The sequence below is a fragment of the Aquarana catesbeiana genome, linkage group LG02, assembly GCF_042186555.1.
Source record: "Aquarana catesbeiana isolate 2022-GZ linkage group LG02, ASM4218655v1, whole genome shotgun sequence".
Classification (NCBI taxonomy): domain Eukaryota; kingdom Metazoa; phylum Chordata; class Amphibia; order Anura; family Ranidae; genus Aquarana; species Aquarana catesbeiana.
Window position 1 is genome coordinate 305,424,885 of NC_133325.1, and position 13,338 is coordinate 305,438,222.

The following is a 13,338-nucleotide window of genomic DNA, read 5'->3' on the forward strand; positions in this document are numbered from 1 at the left end:
GGCAGGCTCTGGGTTGTCTGGCAGGGCAGCAGGTTCCGGGTTGTCTGGTAGCGCAGCAGTCTCCGGGTTGTCTGGCAGAGCAGCAGGCTCTGGGTCATCTGGCAGGGCAGCAGACTCCACAGGCCGGGAAATGGGCACCAGAACTTCAGACCAGGAAATGGGCACCACAACCTCAGACCAGAAAACGGGCACCGAGACTTCAGACCGGGAAACAGGCATCGGGACTTCAGACCGAGAAATAGGCACCGGGAATTCAGGCTGGAACACTGGCACTTCAGGCTGGGACACTGGCACTTCAGGCTAGGACACTGGCACTGGGACTTCTGGCTAGAATAGATTGGCTGATATGGAGGCAGGTTGGGTTACTGGCAGGATCAAATGGGTAGGAAAGAACTTCCCTCCCTTTTTTGGTTTAGCCACTGAAGTCCTGTAGGTAACTGCAGGACTGTAGGTAGGGGATGAAGCAGACTGGAAAGGAGGGTTAAAATATGGCAAGGAAGAGGTAACAGTAGCTGGGGGAATTTCTTGTGGGTTTGTAGGCAGCTGAGAAGAGGCAGGTGGGTAAAAGGCAGGATAGGTGCAGGGAACAGAAACTGGATATTGGTATTTGGTTGGAAGCAGCGTATACTGGGCTGCGACTGAGGTTGCCATGGGTGATGGGGAGAAAGACATTTGGGTAGGCAGGTGTCTGATGGCAGAGGTGGTTTGTTGTAGGTTGGCTGGGGCTGATTGCATCATATCAGACCATGTTGAGAGTAATGGTTGCACAAACTGCAGTTTTAATTCTGCCTGTCTAACAAAGGACTGAACAGACTCAACGTACTCTGTTATCACCTGTTGGGCACAGGCTGAGTAGTGCTCACAAAAGTACATCTTCCAGAAGCCACACCAGAGATACAACCCTGATCGACCAGGGAGTGAGCCAAACGAATAATTTCTAGCAATTGGTCACTAGTCCACTCTTGCAATGTCTGGCGGCAATATTCACTACTCTCTGATGCCAGCAGAGCAACATAAACAACCTCATCGGCATTCATGTTTTAGCAAAAGAAACTGAACCAAAATGGCTCCTATATAGAAGTTTGCTTTCTACTGATATACAGTATACTGTTTCCCCTATGTGCTCTACTTTTGCAGATAATTCTGGGTTCTTACCTGGCAAGGGAACTTTATGCTCCCTTGAAATCCTGCTGATTTGATACTAGTGACCTATCCCTCCCCCTCTGGCTTCCTGTTTCAAGGATTGGGCTTCATGATTTGATATTTTTCTATTCAAGTTCTTCTCCTTTAGGTATGTGCCTTTGTGAAGTAACCATAGCCCACCCTGGCATCTTACCCCTGTGACTTGTCGGTCATTTCTTCTCCCTCTGATTTCGGGTCTTGGACCCCTGTGTGGCCCTGACAGATGGCACTATTTCCTACTGGATGCTGAGAATGTCCATGGAAACTTTCATATGAACTTGAGTGGTCAGTATATTTTATATACACATATTTAAAATGAATAAGTGTTGCAATCAATGTAAATGATTCATGCAATGTAAACTAGAGACTCTCTGTTGTTGTTTTTTTTTTTTTTGTATCTGAGATATGTTTTTGTCCACTTACTCCTGTTCTGCTTCTGTTAATCTTTTAGATGAAATAATCTTCTTGACCAATTGTCGTTACCCTTGAAGAAGAGGTCAACCCCTTGCTTACCTCGAAACGTTGGGTTTTATGATTATTGGTGTTCAATCTACCTGTATCATTACAATTGGTCATTGTCTCATAGAATTGTTTTTTCCTCACCTATATGCATCCATTTTAATTTATGTATTGTTAGGTCATGTTAATGATTTTTATACGGATATTTCAATAAATACAAACAAAAATTTGTAAAAAAATTTCTACTATTTTCTACCTTTATTAGAGGTGACCCCACATTAAAGTCCCGTTAGAGGAGTTGCACTCCTGTGGAGTGCGCTTTGGTTCTGTAAAATGGCTCCTATGTGCAGCCACTTCTGGTCAGGGATGGCCTTGGTATTCTGTCATAAATCAGATGTAACCAGAACTGTGTGAACTGCACAGAGTAAACCAAACGTATGTAGGTGTAAATGTAATTTATTAAGATACATGAATACAAATATAAAAGCACCACCAATACCAAACAGTGTAAACAAACCAACAACCAAACAGTGACCCATAAACAGCAAAAGGGGATACCAGAATCGTAATCTTAGCCAGGCCAGGGTTATAAACGGGAGATCAGCAGATGGGGGGGCAAGGAGCAAGACAGACAGGGAGAAGGCGGAAGGGATCAGGCTGCAGGGCAGGGGAACAGGAATGCAGGATAACAGGATAGACAGGAACAGGTACAAATACAGGTTCAGGATCAGGTTTGCAGATTCACAGTATACAGGTCAGGGCTCAAGGACAATACCAAGGCAAGGATGTGTGAGCTTGCCGGGTATTTATACCATTTCCTGCAATCAGGCTCAGGTGATGCCTGACTGCAGGAGGTGATATCGGCTCCATACTGCCAGAAACCACCCGCTGGTGGACGCCAGTACTGCAGCCCTTTCATGAATTTGCAGAATGTACTGTACCACAGTGGCAGGTTCCAAAAAGAAATTTCTTTTCATGTAAGGCCATTGCAGCTCTGTACCGTCATGTGGAAGGTAATGTTTTGGCCTTGTTGAACAGAGAGGTCAGCAGCAAGGGTCCATTACTATTGACTCATGGTCCAGCAGGCATGGTCAGGCACATTACATTTCCTTCACGGGGCACTGAGTAACTGCTGGCAGCTGGGAAGAATGCAGGACAGGGTTCAATGCTGGAGCTTGTTCCACCACCACGCCTCCAAAAAGCTGGTGGTGTTTCTGCCACATCTGTCTGCTCCACCCCCTCCTCTTCTTCTTCCTCTATGGCCTCTTCTGTTGAATTGTCCTCTGAATCAGCAGTGTTCAAGGGGCTATGCAAGCAGTCAGGCTAAAAGATGCCATGTGTTGCTTCAATTGGTCTGTCTAGGAGACAGGAGCCACACTGGGGCAGAGATTTGTCAGCTCTGCAGGGGCAGGCTCAGCGGTGGTTGATGCCACGGTAGCTTGAGCCAGGAATGGTTGTATGTGACAATGGCACCAACCTTCTCTTCGCCCTCCGACAGGGACACTTGACACATGTTCCATGCTTGCACACGTCCTGAATTTGGTGGTGCAGCATCTCTTGAACAGATACCCAGGCTTACAAGATCTTCTGAGGCAGGCCAGAAAAGTCTGTGGCCATTTCCGATGGTCATACAATGCAAGTGCTCGGCTGGCTGACATTCAACGGAAATTCAACCTGCCTACCAACCGCCTTGTTTCTGACATGCCCGCCAGGTGGAACTCAACATCAGCAATGCTTTAGCAGATGCACATGCTGCAGAGGGCCACCAATGAGTACCTGTGTGGGTATGGCACAAGGACAGGCTCAGGGGAGCTTGGCTTAATTTTGCCATACCAGTTGCTACTGATAAAGGATGCATGCACTGTCCTGTCAGCATTTGAGGAGGCCACAAGGATGGTGAGCAGCGACAATGCATGCATCAGTGACACTGTCCCTCTAGTCTTTCTGCTGGAGCACACGCTTCATGACATCATAGACAGGGCACTTGAGGCAGAACAGCGGGAGGAAGAGGAGGACTTCCTTACCTCTCAAGGCCCCCTTTATGCAGATACCATTCCTGCGGGGCTGCCAAACACACAGGAGGTAGATGAGGAGGAGGAGGATTGAGTCAACATGGATGTAGAGGATAACATACAGCAGTCCTCAAGGGATGGTTTTCAGTCCCCAGAAACTCAAGGAGTTGTATGTGGCTGGGAAGAGGTAGTTCCTGATAATGTCATCCTTATTGACCCAGAGGACTCAGAATCTCATGCCTCTTCAAACTTTAATTTAACACTATAAGAAAATGGGGCAAACATTCGTACAATTTTTCTCAATGTTTCACAGCAAATTAGAACCGATGAAAGAAAATTTGTACGAAAGTTCTTACGAATACTTTAGTATGACAAAGGCTTTTTTTTGTTGTTTATTGTTTCTGATCATGCACAGTCTTTCTTTTCTGATTCTCCTTGTACAAAAATCATACAAAAATGGTACACATTAAATGAAAATAGTTTGTTCTGTTCCGTACGAGAAAAATTTTATACGAAAATTAGGAATCGGCTGTCGAAAGTTGTGTACACACTATACGAAAATCGTACGAAAATTCTTTGGATGAAAATGTTCTTCCAATTTTCTTATAGTGTGTACGAGCCTTTATGGTGCATGGGCTCCCTGATTCTGCAAAGCCTGCCAAAGGACCCGAGGATTCATGGTATCAAGGAGAGGGATCATTACTGGCTGGCAATCCTTCTTGATCGTTACAAAGGTAAAGTTGCAGAGCTCATCCTGCCTTCGCAGAGAGAGCAGAGGATGTAACATCTTCAGGACGCCTTGAAGAAAAATTGTGTAATATATTTCCAGACCCTGGGAGGTTACCTAAAAGACGTTTTTCCGAGGCTTTGTTCGGTCAGAGGAAGTGTGGTGGAGAAGGTGGCCGGCTGACCGATGCCTTTATTCTTAATTCTTTAGTCCTCAGCGCTCTGGGCTGTTAGACATGTGCACACAAATATTTTGTTTCGAAATTTCGTTTTCGTCCAAAAAATACATGTATTTAGTTACTCCCGAAATTCATTTTTATTTATTTTGTTTTGTTAAAAAATGCATTCGTCCGAAAATCCGAAATAATTAAGGTTGAATCTGTCATTGAAGGCTTATGGTGTCTGTCGAATGTTCTAAGAAGATTTGACGGAGCAGCTAAACTGTACGACACCGCAATCGTACATTCCTGGTCGAATGTTCCACCTACAAGCTATAGTCAGGCCCAGATTAAGAGCATTATGGGCCTGGTGCTAAGGATGTTGGTGGGCCTTTTTATGAAAATAAATAAAATGAAAACGCAAACAGTTTTTTGTTAAATTTAAATTAAAGAGAGAGAGAGAGAGAGAGAGAAAAAGGGGAATAGAGAGAGGGTGAAAGAGAGAGAGGGTGGTAGGGGGTGAAGGGGGTGAGTGAGAGAACAGGGTGAAAGAGAGGGGATGAGAGAGAGAGGGGGGTGGGAGTGAGGGGGTGAGTCTGTGGGGGGCACAGCATAGTACATTACACGGGGGGGGGTATAGCACAGTACATCACATGGTTGGCACAACACATTACATGGTGGATACATGGATACAGCACATTTAATGGTGGGCACAGCACATTACGCGGTTGGCACTGCCCAATACAGCACATTACAAGGTAGGCACAGTACATTATATGATGGGCACAGCACATGACATGGTTGGTACTGCACAACACAACACATTGCATGGTGGGCACAGCGCATGCACACAGTGGGCACAGGACCTTATATGGTGGGCACAGCACATGACATGGCAGGCACAGCTGAGCACATTACATGGTGGGCACTGGACATTACAAGTGGGCACTGCACAGAACATTATATGGTGGGCACAACACATTATATAGTGGGTACTGCACATAGCATGGTGGGCACTGCACAGCACATGACAAGGTGGGCACTGCATGACACAGCACAGCACATTACATTGTGAGCACAGCACATTAAATGGTGGACACTGCATATGACATGATGAGCCCTGCACACCACATTCCATTGTGGGTACTGCACGGCACATGCCATGGTAGACAATGTACAGCACATTACATGGTGAGTACAGCATATTACATGGTAGGCACTGCATGGTGCAGCACATGACATGGTGGGCACAACACAGCACATGACATGGTGAGCACTGCACAGCAATTTACATGATGGGCACATCACATGACATGGTGGGCACTGCAAGGCACAGCATGACATAGTGGGCACTGAACATCACATGAAGGGCAATGCAATGCACAGCACATGACATGGTCAGCACAGCGCATTACATGGTGGGCACTGCAATGTACAGCAAATGACATACTGGACACAGCACATTACATGGGGGGCACTGCAAGGCACATGACATGACATGGTGGGCACAGCACATTACATGGGGGGCACTGCAAGGCACATGACATGACATGGTGGGCACAGCACATTACATGGGGGCACTGCAAGGCACATGACATGGTGGGCACAGCACTTTACATAGTGGGCACTGCAATGCACATGACAGGACATGGTGGGCACAGCACATTACATGGGGGCACTGCAAGGCACATGACATGGTGGGCACAGCACATTACATGGGGGCACAGCAAGGCACATGACATGGTGGGCACAGCACATTACATGGGGGCACTGCAAGGCACATGACATGACATGGTGGGCACAGCACATTACATGGGGGGCACTGCAATGCACATGACATGGTGGGCACAGCACTTTACATAGTGGGCACTGCAATGCACATGACAGGACATGGTGGGCACAGCACATTACATAGTGGGCACTGCAATGCACATGACATGGTGGGCACTGGGCACAAGAGAGCACATTACATGGGGGAAGCAGCAGTCTGTCCCTTAGCACAATAATTACACAACATCCCCCTAACAAATGTACTGACCTTATCATAACAGTATGGGAGATGTCCTTCCTCCCGGGCTCCTGCTGGTTAGGACATCAGCGCCCCTCCCCCAGACATGGAGGATCTGTGTGAGTGAACAGATCCTGTGATAGGAGTCAGGAGGCATCGGCAGAGACAGGACTCGGCTGCACTGACTTGTCTCCTCCATGTGTGCACAGAGGGCTCCTCTTCCTTCAGGAAGGCACACAGGAATTGACAAGCCACTTCCATGGGCCTATATTGAGGGAGGGGCCTGGAGCTGCAGCTCCACCAGCCCCTATGTTAATCCGGCCCTGGCTATAGTAGAATTCTAATGTTGTATGCTTCGTCGAATCTTCATGTTGAATCTTTTCTCTCTATGTCGAATAATTTTGGACTAATAGAGTTAGGTTAGGCACATTCGACCTTTTTTGCTATCGTCTCTATAATGTTGAATCTTTTCTCTCTATGTGGAATCTTTTCTCTCTATGCCAAATCTTTTCTCTCTATGTAGAATAAACTTGGACGAATAGAGCTAAGGTTAGGCACATTCGACCACAGGTTTGATGGACACAGATCGCTATTGTCAACCTCATGTCGAATCTCCTATCTACTGTATATCGAACTGTTGTCACAACGATAACAAAAATAAAGCACTTGTTTATGTCGGATCTTTCGGTTTTTGGATTCTGCACGTTTGTTAAAATGATAACGAAAATACCCGAAATTTGGTCGAAAATGCATTTGGGCGAAAACAAATGCACATGTCTAAGAGATGTTAGGTTTAAGCAATCATCGGCAGTGTCTCCATTATAAGGTGCAGGAATATCTAGGAGCAAGAACAAACTTGGAGACCTTTCCAACTGAGCATCCACTGGGTTACTGGGTCTTGAGGATGTACCACTGGCACTTTTTCAATATGCAATGGAGCTACTGCCCTATCCTGCATCTAGCATGCTTTCAGACATTCAGTGCTGCTGGAGGGTTTGTGATGGATCAAAGAGTGGGCCTGTCCACAGAATCTATTGATAAGCTGACATTTATCAAAATGAATCAGTCCTGGATTAGCAGCTATCAAACCCCTAAAGCTGATGTAACTGATTGAATTTGCTAGGGATCTGGGATTCCTTGAAGACTATTCTGCCTATCCTATTCCTGAATCTTGATTATGCTAGCTTCCAACAATATTTTTGGTTTAGGGCACCAATTTTTCTGCACCTGTTTGACAGGTGCAGGTAATTTCATTTTTTTTTCAAATTTTTAAAAGCAGGGCCCATTCCTGCACCCAACAAGAGTAACTGTGAGGGGTTAGTGTTCAGGCACCACCAAAACCCAAGGCCCAATTTTTCTGCACCTGTTTGACAGGGGCATCTAATTTCATTTTTTTTACACATTTTTAACAGCAGGGCCTGTTCCTGCACTCAACAAGAGTAAGTGTGAGGGGTTACAGTGTTCAGGCACCACTTGGGATGGGCGAACAGTTTGGGCCGAGCATAAGTTTGTCGCCTATTCAGGTACTCGCCTTACACCCAAACTTTCTGGGCACTTAGTGGGATGAAAATGACACCAGCAGGAACACTCCCTCCCTCCTGCAGCCCATCAGAGTACTCGAGTACCCATCTGCAGGCCATGCCTCATATAATATACATTGGGGTGCTTTCTTTCCAAAATGTTGTCATTTTGTGGGTAATTCCACTGTCCTGGTGCTCCAGGACCTTCAAAAGTGTAATAGGTAGGAATGAAATTAGATGTGTAATTTATGCTCCTAGAACGCCTGATGGTGCTCCCTACATGTTGGGTCTCTCTAAGTGGTCAGGCTGTGAAAAAGTCTCACGCATGTGGTATCGCCATACTGAGTCAGGTGGAGTAGCAGAATGTATTTCGGGGTGTAATTGGAAGTATGCATATGCTGTGTCTCAGAAATAACTTGTTATTATGACATTTTCCCAATAATTGTGGGAACAAAATTGCAAATTCAAAAAACTCACTATGCCTCACTATGTCATTTGGGGTTATTTGTACTATCCTGGGGTTTCAGGGCCTCAAAAAATGAGATAGACCATCAGTATACCAGGTGTGATCAAATTTTTATGATTTGCACCATAGCTTGTAGACTCTATAACTTTCACACAAACTAAACAATATCAACTAATTTGGGTTATTTTTACCAAAGATATGTAGCAGTATAACTTTTGGCCCACATTTATAAATAAAAATTACCTATTTGCTAAATTTTATAATAGAAAATAAAAAAAAAAGTTTTATCAAAAGAATTGTCAAAAACTGTTTGTGGTTTTTACTTTTTGACACTTTTTTTGGTGAATGGGTAGGCACCCGATACACCTTATTAAAGGGGGCTTCCAGATTCTGATAAGCCCCCCTGCCCACAGACACGACAACCACCCGCCCTTGTCCCCATCAACACAAGGTGCTTTGGGGTGTCAGGTGCAGAACCGCCCTGCCCCAAAGCACCCACCCCCTTGTTGAGGGCATGTGGCCTGGTATGGTTCAGGAAGGGAGTGCTCGTTCGTTCCCCCCATCCTGACCTCCAGGATGCATGTTAGGATAAGGATATGGTATGGATTTTGGGGGGACCCTACACCAATTTTTTTTAACATTTTGGCGTGGAGTTCCCCTTAAAATTCATACCAGACCTGAAGGGCCTGGTATGGACTGGGGGGGACCCCACGCCATTTTTTTTCATTGATTTTTCATCTATATTGCCGGGAGCCGACAATACATTAAAGCCGCAAGCAAGTTTAAATTACATTTTTTCCTATAGAAATGTCATTATTGCTGCAGCATGTTCTACAAATCGCACATTTACGCCACTTTTCAGGCAGAATAAGGGGACCCCCCAGGCACGAGATTTAAAGGAATATTTAATTTTTATTGTTTCACTTTAAGCATCATTAAAATCACTGCTCCTGAAAAAACAATTGTTTTAAAAACGTTTTTTTGCATTGATACATGTCTCATAGGGCAGTACCTGGGTCCCCACACACTTTTTATGGAAATAACTTGCATATAAGCCTATAAAATGAGGACAATTTTTATTGTTAATGTTCGTGTCCCAAAGACACGTTTGGGTTTGCATGTTCACTAGAACTTTTTGCCTGTTCGAGGTGTTCTGGTGCGAAACGAACCGGGGGGTGATCCCTAATCATTATTGGTTGGCAGTCCTCCTTGACCATCATTTCAAGTGGAAAGTTTCTGAACTCATCCCATCCCACAGAGGGAGCAGAGGATGAAATATCTTGAGGACACCTTAAAGAGGAGTTTCTGTAATGCCTTTCCAGACTCTGGTAGGTTATAGTCTCATGACAAAGCTAGCTTTGAAGCCTCTGTTGGTCAAATGAGGAGCAGTGGAGAAGGTGGCCGCCTCAGTGATGCATTTCAAAATTTTTTTAGTCCTTGGCGCCCAGGGTTGTCAGCTTCCACATACCATTGACAGCAACTGCATCATATGGTGGGAGAATTTTTAGGGGTGAAAACAGACATGGAGAGCTTTCCAGTAGATTATCCACTGGGTTACTGGGTCATGAGAATAGACCACTGGCCAGAACTTGCCCAGTATGCAATTGATCTGCTGGGCAGCCCTATATCCGTCATGCAGTGATGCCGGAGGTTTTGTGACAGATAAAAACTGTCTGTCCATAAACTACATTGACCGGCTGACATTTATCAAAATGAATCATTCCTTGATTAGCAGCAGCCATCAAGCCACAGATGCCAATGTCGCCGTTTAAGTGTTTTGGGGTTTTGCAATCTTTGCAAGACTGTCTAGGCTGCCTAGCTTTGTGGGTGTTGACTTGATCTGGAAGAAGATTTTTAGTATAGGTTTTATGGGCACAATTAACACCCAAGGACCAATTTTCTGCACCTGTTTGACTGATGCTTATAATTTTATTTTTTTACAGCAAGTCCAATTGTTGCTTTCATTAACAGTACCTCTATAGGGTTACGGTGTGAAGGCACCATCAACACCCAAAGTCCATATTTTCTGCACCTGTTACTTCTATCCAAAGTCTGCAAAACAGACGACAGAATTTATTCAAAAAATCTCTAATCTTGTTCCGAGTGCCCTAAATTGTGGCCTCATCAGACAGACTGGCTCCCCAAGCCATCGTTTACAAAATAAAGAAAGCTTGTGCGGAAAATTAAATTTTTTTCTTGATAAATGTCATTTTTGCTGCAGCGCGTTCTATACAAGGTACAGATGCACCACTTTACAGGAAGACTAAAGGGACCCCCAGGCACTATATTTAAAGTATTTTTTTTATTTCTATTGCTTCACTTTAAGCATCATAAAATCACTACTCATTTAAAAAAGATTTAAAAAAAAGTGTTTTTCATTGATACATATCCTCCAGGGCAGTACTCGGACCCCCATACCCTTTGTATGCCCAATAACTTGCATATAAGCATTTACAATTGGCAATTTTTCCAGCTTGTGTCCCATAGACTTTAACGGGGTTTGTAGTTTGGTTCCAAAATTTTGTGATGTTAGAAAGTTCTGCCGCACTACCGAACAGGGGATCATTCGGCCCATCTCTAGTTATTAGAATAGAGATAGTGAATCACCTTAGTGATGACACAGACTGCAATAAAAACCTGACAAGGTTGCTAGTTCTTCCCTACTCTATGTCAGTAACTTGTGTCTTTAGATATGCTTTAACTATTGGCAACGAATGTCTCTGCTGGAGTCATTGCTTTCAGACAGAACCTTTTCTTGTTCTGTTGTCCTAACATTGATTAGGACACTGTGACATTGTGTTATTAAGATAACATGAGGTTAATATATTTCTAAGTTTGATGGGAAACAATATGCAATATGCAAAGGAAAACGTCTCCCCTTTGCCTATGGCCTAAACTCTGCCTAGGGGGCAATCTGCCAATGACAGCAGATTTTTACAAGTTTGATCATCTCTTTTACCTTATAGTATATGACTACGTTTCAGCAATAACTGGACAATTTTTTATCCATGTATGACCATTCTCGTATATGAGAAGTCTATCTATCGGCCAACTTCTTATGAACAGTCCTACTGTAAAAAATTTCACTTGATCACCACATACAGTCAATAGGATGTAGCACTGATCAGTATATTATAATGGCGGGGAGGTCCCGCTGTCAGAATACAATGACACAGTGAATATGTGAAAGGGAGAATCAGTATTTTTTTTTAATCCAGTCGACTGGCTGAACAAAAAACTCGTACCATGTATGGCCAATTTCACAAGTGGAGTCACAACTTTTTAAAAGGTTTAATTTTTACTTAATTTAGTTAAATTAATGTAATTCATTTGTTTTTATTATTACCCTATTAAAAAGTATACTTGAATTAATTCTTATTGATTTTAGTAAACGATTTGTTAAAAATTGAATTGTAAAATTATACTGGTCAAGTAATGACAAATGAAGTGTCAATAGTAACTAAGGATATTGGCATACCTTAATGTATACAAAATTTTGCCATCATTCCATATTCGAAGAAGTTGATTGGGAGTTGTAATCCAATGAGCTTCCGCCGTTTTAGAGTTCCTAAAAATAGTATCTGGAATCCAAATTAATCCAACCATATTGCTGTTGAGGGTTAAAATCTTCATGGTGCTATTAAACCTGAGTCGATTGTCGATCCATGTTTGGGCAAAAAATATGTCTATTTGGTATTCCTGTTGGAGACAAGAAATATCTTATATAAGTTACTTAATTTCCCCACATTCTGATACAACATAACTACAGCAAATATAAAATTATTTGCACTGCATTTATCAACAGTATATGAGGTTCATATATAGATGTGTATTAGAGTATTACACATTCAAGTAAATTAATGAATCATCTATTTCTAATGTCAGCATTAACAGAAGTACAGTATTGTATATGGTGCTTGAAAGTAATTACATTATTCAGGATATGTAAGCAGAAAATGGACTAATTATATTTAGTACCAAACAGAAAAACTTTATCTCATAATATAAAAAACATACTATTGAAATAAAAAGAATATCTGGAATAAGCTTAGGGTTTTAATATTTTACTGAAAGGCAAGGCTCACAAAGAGTATAAAAAGACTAAAATACCAAAGCAAGAATATGAAAACAGGATGTTAAAATGTAATTACGGTAAGATATAGAGAGAAACATCTGATTACCTAGCACAGGATGATATTGAGTAAAAACAATATATACAGAGCTATAAGAACTATCAAGTGAAAATCAATTCATATTCAAACAAAAGAGAGAAAAAGAAGCATAGTTTTGTTGAAGACGATATATATCTTTATTTTCATAACTGCTCTCCAAAACCCTTACCCATGAATACTATCAATTAAAATAATCACATGCCCTGGAAGGAACTGATGAGTAGAATTATAAACCCATCAAAAAATATACAAAGAAAAAGATAATAATGAAAATATATGCAAAGATAAACAAGCAAAAAAAAAAAAAAACTTTACCCTATAAAAACATTCAACATAACAAGTTTCATTGAACACAAATTTATAAAATACAAAAAAGCATCATGGACCACTCATGAGTTCTTCTCAAAAGAGAATCACACAAACTAACAATACAGCATTGCATTGAAGCCATATAATGAGATAATGCGATTCTGATTTAATTAATTAAACACAGACAATGCCTAGAGAAAATGAACCTAATAAATTCAGAAGCTGCAATGGAGTAAGATATCACACAGATGGTAGTCCCAGGATGGAAAATAAGGCTACAGTAGTAAACAGATCTACCAGGCTTTTATATAGTGGAATTCCTTTAA

The 13,338-nt window shown here is 42.6% G+C and overlaps 1 protein-coding gene across 1 annotated transcript in view; it reads right to left on the reverse strand.

Annotated features, from left to right (window-relative positions):
• Positions 1 to 13,338, reverse strand: part of GABRG3 (gamma-aminobutyric acid type A receptor subunit gamma3) — a 1,294,012-nt gene that overhangs the window by 742,411 nt on the left and 538,263 nt on the right. Inside the window, exon 4 of the mRNA XM_073614635.1 lies at positions 12,010 to 12,230. Coding sequence (XP_073470736.1) covers positions 12,010 to 12,230 — 221 coding nt within the window. The remainder of the gene's footprint in view (positions 1 to 12,009; positions 12,231 to 13,338) is intronic.